The sequence below is a fragment of the Miscanthus floridulus genome, chromosome 11, assembly GCF_019320115.1.
Source record: "Miscanthus floridulus cultivar M001 chromosome 11, ASM1932011v1, whole genome shotgun sequence".
Lineage (NCBI taxonomy): Eukaryota > Viridiplantae > Streptophyta > Magnoliopsida > Poales > Poaceae > Miscanthus > Miscanthus floridulus.
The window spans coordinates 90,111,509-90,126,150 of record NC_089590.1 but is presented as its reverse complement, the minus strand read 5'-3'; the positions used below and the strand labels follow the sequence as shown (position 1 = coordinate 90,126,150).

Sequence of the window (14,642 nt, the reverse complement as noted above, 5' to 3'; positions counted from 1 at the left end):
TGAGCCAGCCATGGGGCTTAAATAGAAGCCCCCATGAAATAGAGTCGTTGTACCCCTTCACTGGGCACAACTCGGGGTGACCAGACGCTCCGGTCAGTTCGACTGGACGCTTCGGTCAGTTTGATCGGACGTAGGACCCCAGTGTCCGGTCACCCAATGCTTGCCACATGTCATCGACTTCAAACACCGATCACCCGATCTCAACAGTCAAGTGATGACCGGACGCGTCAGTTAGAAAGTGACCGGACGCAAGACCCCAGCGTTCAGCCATTTCCAGTAAGGTTCCAAACACAAAATTTCACGACTGGACGCGTCTGGTCATGCTCGACTGGACACACCCAGCATCCGGTCACTCAACATTTCCTCCGTGCACCTCACGTCAGCGTACGTCAGCACTGACCGGACGCACCTTGCCAGCGTCCAGTCACTCTCCGCACCAGCATCTGGTCACAAGACTGAGATGCGTGCTCACTGCTGCTACTGACCGAACTCAGGACCCCCAGCGTCCGGTCACTGCACCACCAGCGTCTGGTCACTCTGTGAACCCCTATCTTTTCTGTATAGGGCGCCAGTGGCACCGTCGGACTGTCCGCACTCTACGAGCGGACACTTCACCAGTGAAGTTTCTAACCCTTGCTCAAATGTGCCAACCACCAAGTGTATCACCTTGTGCACATGTGTTAGCATACTTTCACAAATACTTTCAAGGGTGTTAGCACTCCACTAGATCCTAAATGCATATGCAATGAGTTAGAGCATCTAGTGGCACTTTGATAACCGCATTTCAATACGAGTTTCACCCCTCTTAATAGTACGGCTATCTAACCTAAATGTGATCACACTCGCTAAGTGTCTTGATCACCAAAACAAAATAGCTCCTACTATTTATACCTTTGCCTTAAGCCTTTTGTTTTTCTCTTTCTTCTTTTCAAGTTCAAGCATTTGATCATCACCATGCCATCACCATTGTCATGATCTTCGCCATTGCTTCATCACTTGGAGTAGTGCTACCTATCTCATAATCACTTTGATAAACTAGGTTAGCACTTAGGGTTTCATCAATTAACTAAAACTAAACTAGAGCTTTCACCAGGTCGGCCAAGCACGGCAGCAGGTGTGCACACGCAGAGCGCGCCAACACTGTGACGCCCCCCCCCCCCCCCCCCGTGGCCTAGTGACCGCACCTAGCCTAGGGGGCTAGCCCGAGAACGTGATGTGCACTAATTTTAAAGCTACGACTACCACTAATCCATTGCCTCTAAACTAAAACCGACTTCACCACGATCAAACTGATACATGAGGTTGCTTAGCCGAGCTAAAACACCGCATCATCCTATAACCCAATCTCTCTAAATAAATTGCTAAATTTAGCAATGTCTAGCTATTGACAAACTTAGAATTTTTCTAAGTTTTGAGCTGAATTTGATTTTAATTTGCGATTTCTAAGCCATTGGAAATATGAGCTAGTAATATCATTTTTTGACAGCAAGTATTTCACTGTCATCTACAAAGTTCATATTCCAAACTTCATTTAAGTGTCACATGTGTGTTCTATAGTGTTTTTGCTCAATAAAAATTGGTTATATTAGGCTACAACAAATTTATCAACACCTTCTATCACATGCATTATTACACAAACACGATGCTCGGACATGATTTAGTCATTGGTTTAGGACGTAACACCGAGGGTGTTACAAAGGCGATTTGGGGGTTCTAGTCTATGGTCGATGTGCACCAGAGTCTAGGAGGGGCTTACAGCGGTGCGTTGTGGACAATCGAGGTGTCTTGGAGTCGAAGAAGCCTAGGCGTCGTCCGACTGCTCTGTTCTGACACTCTGCGTGTCAGATGGTGTCGGCTTGGACCGGTCTCCCTAGATGAGACCTTTTGGAGTCTTCTTGGTGGCGTAGGAGATTGGCTCTAGGGGCTGACGTGCGGGCACAGAAGCCCCTGAGCCCCTAGAGGCCGTGGGAAGCTTTGTCTTCTTGTGTCATGCCCCGGACGTGACCCTGTCGGAGGAGCAGTTGGTGGGGGCATGCCTTGGGAGCGACGCCAGGGAGCCCTCAGGCATCGGTAGCCTAGAGCTTGTCTTCCTATACCCGGGCCTTAGCTAGCATCGTTAGCCAAGCAGGAGCCAAGGGCCGGGCCTGAAGGTGCCGTAGATCAGGAGCCCAAGGCTCGGGGAAGCCTCGACCCTAGGCAGAAGCTGTGGTCGAGTCAGGCTCAGCGAGGTCTCTTTGCCAGAGGGTGCGCACGAGCGTGCCCGATGGGCATAGCCCCCGAGCCCTCGGGCGATCCTAAAGGGGTCGGTTGAGGGTCTTCTTCGTTCGAGAACCATTGGACCCGAGGCTTAACGTACCTGTATGTTAGTATCTCGTCACTATGTTTTGAAACACTTATTCACATGTTCCTTTTGCCATTGACTTGTGGACTTTGCCAAGGACTTTGTTTTCCATATCCGTCTTCTCAAAAGAGAAACATTTGCCATTATAGAGTTAGAGTTGTTGATAACAACTTTCACAATGTGAAATTATTCTATCTTTTTGTCATTTTCTTAACAAGAGATACATGTTGTTTCACATTCCCAACTCATGATGCACGCACTTAGTGTGTTGGGTTTCGTATTCATGACTAACCTCTTCATATGGAGCTTAACCTTCTTCGTGAGGTATTATCTCGTGATAGTGAAGGAGTTTCTTCTTATTTATTTTAAAAGCTATACAACTAAACTAGAACCCGCCTTTGTCCCCGTAAGTTTTAGCTTGATGGTAACGACATTTAGTTTACTACTGACTACTGAAAATTTCAACTTTTGGTTGATAACTTTGAGTTATGTCTGTCATTTTTAAAAAAATATATATCTAGCATATGTTCTGCTTCATGCTTCTTCACAAGAGTATTAGTCAAACTATCGTTTGATTTAGTGCATGATATTATTCCTGCTTCAAGTTTCATGGATTTTTTTCTTAATATCGTTTTTCTATGAAAATAATATTTGGTATTTAAAATGGACATTCTTTCCCTACCCTAATGCGAATAGTATATCTTTAATACCGTAGTTCAAAAAATATTCCACATCATGGGCTAGAAAATAATGGAAATTTAGTTCCACGTATCCTAACTACAAGTAAAGGCCCATTTATACTCCCTCTGTCCTAAAATAGTTGACATTTTAGGATTCAAATTTTATCCCAAAATAGTTGCCATTCTCACTTCCCAATACACCTTTTTCTTCTCTCAACACACCTTCATCTTTTCCCAAGACCTCTATCTCTACTTTTTTAGGGGAGAGAGTCTAAAACGTCAGTATTATGGGACGGATGGGGTATATGCTATGATAGAGAATTTTATGGAATATATTCACACACATATTTAAATACAAAGGTTATTACGCATTATGTGCAGTGAGTTAGAATATATAACGTGCAATTAGGAATGTTCAACATATCTACAAATTAAGGAATGGTATCCTTTGATCTGCACGTGTCATAGTTTATAAAACTATTTCTTATCTAGATTCTTTATTATTTAGGACAAAAACTTGATCCAAGTAATCATACTAAATTCCAAACAAAAATTGAATATACTTCAGATTTACAAATATGTAACATTTTATATTCGCATACCTGTTTATCTACCGATACATTTCCACTAAATGCTTCGGTTCACTAATTTATTTTGAGGGAAGAAAATACATACTTTCTCAGTCTCAAAATAAATGCTCATCTCGTTTCTCGAGGAGTAAACTCTTTTAAGTTTGACCAATGAGACCAATGATATATAAAAAAGTACTCATGTTTATGATGTGTAATAAATATTGTTAGATTGATAAGGAAATTAAATTTATTAGAGATACAAATATTAATATTATTTTATTTATACTTGATTAAACTTTAAAAGATTTGACTCCTCGTGAAGATGTGAACTTGTTTTGGTACGGAATGAGTAGGAAAGAGCTAGCGGAGCCTGTTTGTCAGACTAAAGTTTAGTCCGTCATAAACGTAGACTAATTAAAATTTTCTTTTTCTATTGAGTTCTACTCATCAATTAACCCTGATTAGTTTTTGTTAGAACATAATTAGTTCATGTTTATCATTCTAAACATGGACTAAAGTTGAGTTTAGTTCATCTTTTATCGCACTCCCACGAGCGTGACAAGAGAACGCCTTGCCAGCCCCCGCCGTTAGCGTGGCAGCAGCGGTCAGCACCATATAAATTTGCCCTCCTTTCATGAACGGCCCGGCCCGGCCCGGTCCAATACGTGACTGGGCTAGACCCCTGCTATACACGGTCCACGTGAAACCGAGCCCAATCTGACTCCTCAGTCCTGACCTGACACCAAAATTACTGCGAATTAATTGCATGTCCACATGCCCCATCCAACACGATACACGACGACGTGGCCGTCACATCCATCTCCCGAGGAAAGCGCCCCGTTTCCCACTGCCACGAGCTGCAAACCTGCAAAAGCCCATGTCGTCGTCAGGCCACGAGCTGCCTCTTGCCTGACCCAACGAGCTCGCTCGCGCACTCCAGAGTGCAGGGCAAGTGCAGCCAGTCCAGTCCACTGCTCCCACTCCCACCTGTCGCCGTCGCCACCGCCACCGCTATCATCCAGCTCCCCGAAACCCGCAAAAAACAACTACCACCTCCCGACTACGCGCGGCGCGCACGCTCGCCTCCCGAGGATGGTCGCCTCCGGCCGCAAGCGCTCCCGCCGCGCGCCCATTGCCGCGCCATCGTCTCCACCGCCTCCGCCGCCGCCGGCTCCGCAGTCGCCGCCGCAGCTGACGTCGCTGCTGGCGCTGCTCGCCTCGTCCGTCACCCTGGCACTGCGGTTTGCGTCCGACCGCGACCTCCTGCTGCGCCCGTCCCAGACGCTGGAGCTGGACCCGCTCCTCCTCTCCGCGGCGCGCGCCGTGTCCCGCCTCCTGGCGCAGCTCCCGCTCCACCTCCAGACGCTCACTCTCACATCCCTCTCGCTGTCCCCGCCCACGCCGTCGCCGCCGCTGCCCTCCTCCTGGTTCCTCCGCCTCCTCTCCTCCCCTTCCCTCCCGGACTCCGCCTGGCGCGACGCGTTCCACATGTCCAAGCCCGCTTTCTTCCAGCTCCTCCACGGCCTCGCGCTCCCGGCGCCCGCCGCGTCGTCCTCGTCCTCGTCCCTCGCGCTGCCGCCCGACCACAAGCTCGGCGCCGCGCTGTTCCGCCTCGCCCACGCCGCGCCCGCGCGCGCCGTGGCGCGCCGCTTCGGCCTCCCGTCCCCCGCCGTCGCCGCGCGCGCCTTCTACGAGGTCTGCCGCGCGATCGCCGAACGCCTCTCCATGCTGCTCGACCTCGCCGCGCCCGACCGGATCGCGCGCGCCGTGCCGGGGTTCTGCGCGCTCTCGCTGCCCAACTGCTGCGGCGCGCTCGGGTACACGCGGTTCGGGGAGGCGGCCATCGCGCAGGCGCTGGTCGACGCCGAGGGCCGCTTCCTCGACGTCTCCGTCGGGTGGGACCCGGAGATGGCGCCGGCGGAAATCCTCCCACGGACGAAGCTGTACACCTCCCAGTCCATGGTGCTCGCCAATGCGCCTCTGGGCGAGCTCATCGGTGGCTCGGTGCCGCGCTACTTCTTGGGGCCTGCTTGCTGCCCGCTGCTCCCCTGGCTTGTGACACCGTACAAGCATGTGGTGGATGCCACTGATGACTTATCCAAAGAGAGCATCTTCAACCATGTGCACGCGCACGGGCAGCAGGTGGTGAAGAATGCCTTTGGCCGTGTGCGGGCACGGTGGCGGCTTCTGGAGGAATGCTGGAAGGGCGAGTGCCAAGTGGCACTGCCGTATGTTGTGGTTGCTGGTTGTCTGCTCCACAATTTTCTCCTCCAATGCGGCGAGCCGATGACTGCAGAGACTCAACGGAATGGTGATGCTGATGTGTTTGTGGACTTTGAGGGCGAGAAGGATAAGGAGGGGGAGAGAATCAGGGATGTTCTTGCTGCACATTTGAGCCTGGTAAGCCGAAATCAATGAAGATGTATGTATGTATGTATCTCATGCCAGCTGGAATGCTGATGTATGTATGTATCTCATGCCATCTTCAGCTGCTTTAATCTAATGCTCTACTGTTCTCAGTTCACTAGCCAACTGCTAACTTTCTGTGTGACACTAAAAATTGGTGACATGCCTGATGCTGGTGGTCTCATTCCCATACAGCTTCATCTTCTGGTTCTGGAAGTTATTCATCGTGCCTTAAATAACCATAACTTATACCTTCACTACGCTTTATTCTGCTTAGCATTTCAGCTTTTGCTTAGCATGATATACATTTGATTTCAGCATATGGTATCAGCTGTTTTAGTCATTCCTGCACAGAGATCGGCCGACACTCTTGTTGAGAATATATTCCATGTGCCTTTGCGACACCTTTCCATTTAAAGAGCGGATTTGGCGCCCAGCACCCTCCTTATCTGGACAGTTGCATATGGTCGACATCTATCGTTTTAATGGATGCTGGGTTCACGGTGCTAGGGCGAAAATTTATTTACAGCACAACTGTTACAATTTTGCACCGCCCAGTAGATTTGTTTCATGATGGAATGGGAAGGAGCTTGCATCTTATTTAGGCAGAAACTTCCATATCATAGCAGATTCTTCAAACATTTCCCCACTTAGTTTCTGAGTTCATTTGCAAAACTAATGCATCATTCCAATTTATAGGAGATTGAATTTTAATCAGCAAAGAAAATGGAATACAGGCTTTGTGCGAACTGAAAAATTATGCTAGAATGGCATGGACTCCTCGCTAGACAGGTTATTCTGCTCCTAAGACATCGAACTATGAATATAAAGGTTTTACTTCACCATTGGAACATGGGTTAAAACACGTGTGTAGTTAAAACACTTGCAACATGGTGAAGTAAAACACCAGGAAAACACGTGTGTAGTCATTGCAAAACATATGCAACAGTCAGATAAAACACTTGCAACATATGTGTGAAATATATACAACATCTGGATGAAACACTTGCAACATATGTGTGAAACATATGCAACACCCAGATAAAACACGTGCAACATACGTCGGAAACAGCTGAAACATTTGGAACAATACACTTGCAACATACGTGTATAGTTATGGCAACATATGCAACATCCACATAAAACACTTGCAACATGCATATGAAACACCTGAAATACTTGAAACATACGTTTGCAACATGCGCTTTCAGCGCAACATCTTTTTCCTGTTTGGGCAAATCGAGGCTCGTCGACGCTGGCACGAAGCTCGATGCCACGGAGGTCGCTAGTGTGGAGCTTATCGGCGGTGCGGAGCTCACCAGCAACACGCGGCTTGCCGGCGGCAGCGCGAGCAGAGCTCAACAACGACGCGTGGATGTCGGTGGCATGGAGCTTGCCGGCGGCGCGGAGCTCGTCGGTAACATGGGGCTCTCCGGCGGCGGCACGTAGAGGGGGGTGGGGTTGTAGGGTTATGAGGATGCTATGCTAGCTAGAAAACAAAAATTCGACCTCAAACTAGGATCTACTGCTAGTTATAGATCACGGGATTACCACTAGACGCGCAGGTGCAGTGGAAGCGACTCGATGTAGTCGAACGCGTCGTAGCAGTGCCGTGCAGTTGCGAGGTCGTCCGTCCGTCCCCTTCGTGCGGTTCGTCCTTGTGCTCCAGATGCAGCACCTCCGAGGTATCCACACGTACAGGGAGGAAGCGTTGCGCCTCCGGACTGCTAGGTCCGTGAGGAGCAGCAGGCGCGAGCGTAGGATGGGCGGCGGCGGCTGCCAAAAGGCGTGGATTGCATAGCCCTGTTGCCCACCCCACATATTTATAGGCGTCCCTAATGAGATCCCGAGTTGAAGGCCCATTAGTAACCCTAAGCCTTGTCTAATTCGGATCCAATCCAAATTTGGCTTCCAGCCTCTTAAGCGTGCGACCCTATGGGTTCACGTACACATAGACATGGCCCGAGTACTCCTACTCGGCCATTAGTTGATAGCGGCCTCTAGCAAGGCATGTCAACTCCTATGTGTACGCAAAGATCATATCAGACGAACCACCACAAAACCACATACTTGTTATTCCCTTGCCTCACGATATTTGGTCCAACACATAGGTTAACACTTAACCCAAGCACGGCCATGCATTTCTTGATCTAATCATTAGAGTGATTCAGTGATATCTCTCTCATATATAAAGAGGGGCAAATTTCATCTTGATTGTCTATGTCTCATAGCATGTTTCCCGACAAACCCGAAAACCACCTTTATAACTACCCTGTTACGGAGTAGCGTTTGATAGTCCCTGAGTAGGTTGCTTCACATTTTGAATACATACAACAATCTCAGGTCTAAGGACATAACGTACATGATGCGAATAGAGATAATAACGACATCTCACGTTGGGTCAGTCCAGCCCCATGTCATACATGTGTCCACATTATTAGTTTGACATCTTCATGTCTATGACTTGTGAAATATAGTCATCAACTAATAATGTGCTGATCCATTATTCATGTGTGTCCTCACACGAACTTTGACCAGGGACAACATTAGAATAACCATTCAAGTAAAAGAGTTTCACAAACAATTCACATAATTGCTAATCGATACAGGTTGTCTTTAATGGAAATTCAATAAACTTATAATATATCATGGATACAAGGCAATATAATCATCTCTATGATTATCTCTAGGGCATACTCCCAATAATCTCCCACTTGCACTAGAGTTAATCTCGAAGATATCTAATACCCATAGCTCTTATGTGCGCCTCATGCTTAGGCTGTGGAAGAGCCTTTGTCAAAGGATCTGCAACATTCAAATCGGTGTGTATCTTGCACATCTTGATCTCATCTCGTCTAACGAACTCTCGAATGAGGTGAAATTTCCGCAGTACATGTTTGCTCTTTTGGTGATTCCTTGTCTCCTTAGCCTGCGTAATTGCCCCATTGTTGTCACAATGTAGATTCAATGGGCTGGACGCATTCGGAAACACACCAAATTCAATGAGGAACCTCCTCATCCAAACACCTTCCTTCGCAGCTCCAGAAGCTACAATGTACTTGGCCTCTGTTGTAGAATCGGTCACCGTCACCTGCTTGGAACTTTTCCAACTTACAGCAACACCATTTATTGTGAACACAAAACCTGATTGAGACTGTGAATCATCCGTGTCAGTTTGGAAGCTAGCATCGGTGTAACCATTTACAACGAGCTCCTCCTCACCTCCATAGATTAGGAATACATCTTTAGTCCTTCTCAAGTACTTAAGAATGTTTTTAACAAGTGTCCAGTGACTCTCCTGGATCAGCTTGGTACCGGCTCGCAACACTTAGAGCATATGAGACATCTAGGCAAGTACATATCATGGCGTACATGATGGAACCAACTGCCGAGGCATATGGAACCTTACTCATGCGCTTCCGCTCATCAGCTGTCGAAGGACACTGTTTATCGCTAAAGCGCATACCATGTGACATAGGCAAGAACCCTTTCTTGGACTGTTCCATGTTGAATCGTTTCAACACCTTGTCAATGTACGTATCTTGGCTTAATCCTATAAGCCTCTTCGATCTATCTCTATAGATCTTTATGCCCAAAATGTATGCTGCTTCTCCTAAATCCTTCATAGAAAAATTATTATTCAGTGAAGTCTTTACGGATTGCAACATAGGAATGTCATTCCCAATCAATAATATGCCATCCACATACAAGATCAGAAATACAACAGCGCTCCCACTTTCCTTCTTGTAAACACAAGGTTCTTCTTCATTCTGACGGAAGCCAAACCCTTTGACCACTTCATCAAAATGAATGTTCCAACTCCGAGATGCTTGCTTTAACCCATAAATGGATTTCTGAAGCTTGCAAATTTTTCCAGCATTGTTTGGATCAACAAAACCTTCAGGCTATATCATATACACGTCCTCATCCAAATTCCCATTTAGAAAGGATGTTTTAACATCCATCTACCATATCTCATAATCGAAATAAGCAGCTATTGCTAGAATGATCCGGATAGATTTAAGCATCGCTACCGGCGAGAAAGTCTCGTCATAGTCAATTCCTTGAACTTGCCGAAAACCCTTTGCAACAAGTCGAGCTTTATAGATGTGAACGTTTCCATCCATATCCTTTTTCTTTTTATAGATCCATTTGCACTCTATGGGTCTAACCCCATCAGGCGGGTCAACCAAGTTCCAAACTTGATTGTTTCCCATGGAATCTATCTCGGATCTCATGGCACTTTGCTATTTCTCGGAATCTGGGTCCATCATTGCTTTCGCATAAGTCGTAGGTTCATCATCGTCTAACAATAACAAATCCCCACGCAACTCATAGATTCTTGCTGACCTTCGTGGTTGTGGCGGTGTTTCTATTACCACGGGTATCTCAACTTGTTCTGCTACATTAGCATCACTCGTAGAGTCCTTCTCAACTGGCTCATCTTGAACTTCTTCAAGATACACCTTCTGTCCACTTTTCTCTCTTTTGAGAAACTCTTTCTCTAAGAAAACACCGTTCCGAGCAACAAACACTTTGCCCTCTGATCGGTTGTAGAAGTAATACCCTAAAGTTTCCTTCGGATATCCCACAAAAAAGCATGTCTGATTTGGGTGTTAGTTTATCTGTCATAAGTCGTTTGACATAAACTTCACAACCCCAAATTTTTAGAAAAGACAAACTGGGACTCTTACCAGTCCACATCTCATGTGGTGTCTTAACTACTGACTTAGATGGTACCCTATTTAATGTGAAGGCGGCTGTTTCTAGAGCGTATCCCCAAAATGATAACGGTAGGTCTGACTGGCTCATCATAGACCGAACCATGTCCAACAAAGTTCGATTACGTCGCTCGGACACGCCATTTCTCTGAGGCGTTCTAGGTGGCGTAAGCTGTGGAATAATTCCGCAACTCTTTAGATGATTGCTAAACTCGTGGCTCAAATATTCGCCTCTACGATCAGATCGTAAAGCCTTAATTTTCTTGCCACATTGATTCTCTACTTCACTCTGAAACTCCTTGAACTTTTCAAATGTCTCAGACTTATATTTCATTAAGTAGACATAGCCATATCTACTAAAGTCATCAGTGAAGGTTATGAAGTATTGGAATCCGCCTCTTGCTGTCGTACTCAATGGTCCGCACACATAAGTATGTATGGGTTCCAGCAAGTCTGTCGCCCTCTCAGGAAAACCTGTGAAAGGTGTCTTGGTCATCTTGCCCAGCAGGCAAGCCTCACATGTCTCATTTGATTCAAAATCAAATGAAGTTAAAAGCCCATCAGAATGAAGCCTCTTCATGCGATTCTCACTTATATGACCTAAACGACAATGCCACATATAGGTAGGACTTAACTCATTAAGCCGAGGCCTTTTAGCACTTATATTATAGACATGAGCATCTTCAAGATTTAAAATAAATAACCCATTCACAATGGATGCAGAAGCCACAAACATGTCATTTTTAGAGATCACACAACCATTGTCTTTACTCGTAAATAAATAACCATCCTTCATCAAGCATGAAGGTGACACAATGTTTTGACTTAAAGTAGGAACAAAATAACAATTATTCAACTCCATAATAAATCCAGACGGGAGGTGGAGTTGCATCGTCCTGACGTTCAACGCAGCAACTCTTGCATTATTGCCCACGCGGAAATCAACTTCTCCCTTTTCTACGCTTCTACTTCTTATCATTCCCTGCATCGTATTGCAAATATGAGCAACCGATCCGGTATCAAATACCCAAGAATTAATATAAGAATTAGCAAGAAAAATGTCCGTAACATAAACAACAAGTGTACAAGCTGTGGGAGTACCTTTACTGCCGCGATCCTTTATGGATTCCAGGTACAGCTTGCAGTTCCTCTTCTAGTGACCTTTTCCATGACAATGAAAGCACTCAGCATCAGCAGGTGGTCCAGCCTTGGGCACAGGTGGGTTTGGCTTAGAGATCTCATCTTTAGCCTTGCCCTTTTTCTTCTTCCAAGAATTGCCCTTCTTCTTAAACTTAGGCTTATTTTGGGCCGCCATCACATGGCTACTGCCAGCACCTTTCTTGATATCAGCCTCTGTTGTTTTAAGCATGCCACATAATTCATTCAAGCCCTTCTCCGCCCCATGCATATGGTAGTTCGTGACGAAATTTCCATAGCTGGGCGGAAGAGACACGAGAATAAAATCAGTAGCTAATTCAGGGCCAATTGGGAAGCCCAGCTTCTCCAACCTCTGAGTGTAACAAACCATTTTGATCACATGTGGCCCAACTGCTGCGCCCTCTGCTAGCTTGGTTTCAGCAAAAGCCTTTGAGACATTGAACCTTTCAATCCTGGCTTGAGTCTGGAACATATCATTAAGCGCCACAATCATATCGTGCGCTGCATGGTTATTGTCAAACTGCAACTGCAGATCTGGTTCCATACAAGCAAGCATAAGGCAACTCACTTCAAGATCAGCATCACATGCTTTCTTGTAAGTGTTTTTCTCTGCAGCTGGTGCATTATCAGCAGGCTCATCTAGTAATGGGATGTCTAGAATTTCTTCCTTTTTCTCAGCCCTGAGAATAATTCTTAGGTTGCGGATCCAATCCGCATAGTTTGTTCCATTCAACTTATCTTTCTCAAGAATTGAACGCAAAGTAAATGGTTGATTGCTAGGTGCCATTTATCTACAACAAAAGTATTGCAAAATACTAAGACAATGTATCCAAGATAGAGTAAACAATATTAAACCTTTAATAGAATCTACTCCCACTAAAATCAATATCCCTCTCTTGAAATTTAGTGATTTAAGACCCACAACTAACAAGTCTACTAATGAGCTTTAGCATCACCGCTAGAAGACATGGTAGATTGGTAAGCAACTCTTTGCTAATCATATCACATATGACTCTTGTTGTTGGGTAGCATCTCTATGCTTTGGTGCCCAACTACTCATGCTCCAAGGTCCCTAACCGTTAGGATGACCTTGTCCAAGTAACCAACCCTTCTGCTATAAGTATCCGATACGAACCTATCTAGTCAAGGAAAATCAGTGGCACCCTAATTTCATAGACCCGCCACTGATTGTACAAGACACATGACAGTGCAAGGTTTGGGGAAGCATTTTAACTTAAACATTGCCGAGGGATCGTTCTACTTCACCATCGCATGTAGACAAAAACATTATCGCACGTGAAAGTAAAACATAGTAAGAACGGCATTAGCACAGATATGACATGGTATAGCCCAATGTTCCTTTGGGGATCTCCATCTCCATTGAACTATTCCTCATGATGATCTCCATCTCCATGATCCATGTATGCCATCCTTCAGTGATGAGTCCACCAAGACTAGCTATCACTAACGCAAGACAGTGAAGAAGATTACATAGTCGCGGATAGGATCATCACAGTTTGGCACGCAGGCCATTACATCAATTTGACAATATCTTAGTGGCTCTAGCCATATTGTCATACTCACGACATGCAAGCCATGAATTGATTACATACATGCATCACATACACATAAGGACTATACCAGTCACAAATTCCTGCAAAACAGAGTTAACTGATTCCAACGTCTAATCTTAAAACGCTGAAAACACCATCTTCCCGGCCGTTTTTCGCAAATCTAATTTCAGCGAAACTAGAGAAGCGGGTGAGAATTGGATGTAAAATTTTTTTCTCTACAATTTTCATATAGAATTTGTCTCAATCCAAGGACGTATGCAAAAGTTATGGCTCTTTTACCGAACAACACTTTTTCTTGCACCCCGGCGCCCGGCAATAGATCCAATCTATCACCGTTGCGCATCGCATGCACTCGGCTCTTGACCTAGGTTTGATTCGATCAATCTGATTGATCTCCATCTTGCCATGATTGGATTTACATGTATCACTTAACTCGGATGGCGAAATTCTGACCGGTACGAGTAGATCGTTACAAGACCAACACGGTAAAATCACGAACCATGATCAGAGACTCATCTACAACCGCGCATATCTCCATACGCACTCATCCGAACCTATAACAAACATAGTAATGGCTCTGATACCACTGTAGGGTTATGAGGATGCTACGCTAGCCAGAAAACAAAAATTCGACCTCATAAACCAGGATCTACTGCTAGTTATAGATCATGGGATTACCACTAGACGCGCAGGTGCAGCGGAAGCGACTCGATGTAGTCGAACGTGTCGTAGCAGTGCCATGCAGTTGCGAGGTCATCCGTCCATCCGTCCCCTTCGTGTGGTTCGTCCTTGTACTCCAGATGCAGCACCTCCGAGGTATCCACCCGTACAAGGAGGAAGCGTTGCGCCTTCGGACTGCTAGGTCCGCGAGGAGCAGCAGGCGCGGGCGTAGGATGGGCAGCGGTAGCTGCCAAAAGGCGTGGATTGCTTAGCCCTGTTGCCCACCCCACATATTTATAGGCGTCCCTAATGAGCTCCCGAGTTGGAGGCCCATTAGTAACCCTAAGCCTTGTCTAATTCAGATCCAATCCGAATTAGGCTTCCAGCCCCTTAAGCGTGCGACCCTATGGGTTCACGCACACATAGACATGGCCCGAGTACTCCTACTCGGCCATTAGTTGATAGCGGCCTCTAGCAAGGCATGTCAACTCCTATGTGTACGCAAAGATCATATCAGACGAACCACCACA

At 46.1% G+C, this 14,642-nt stretch overlaps 1 protein-coding gene across 1 annotated transcript; it reads left to right on the top strand.

Moving 5' to 3' along the window:
- Window positions 1-4,517: 4,517 nt before the first annotated feature.
- LOC136494784 (protein ANTAGONIST OF LIKE HETEROCHROMATIN PROTEIN 1-like) lies at window positions 4,518-6,096 on the top strand. The gene has a single exon (XM_066490967.1). It carries the CDS (start codon window positions 4,686-4,688, stop codon window positions 6,009-6,011), a length of 1,326 nt encoding a protein of 441 aa, XP_066347064.1. The 5' UTR covers window positions 4,518-4,685; the 3' UTR covers window positions 6,012-6,096.
- Window positions 6,097-14,642: the final 8,546 nt, after the last annotated feature.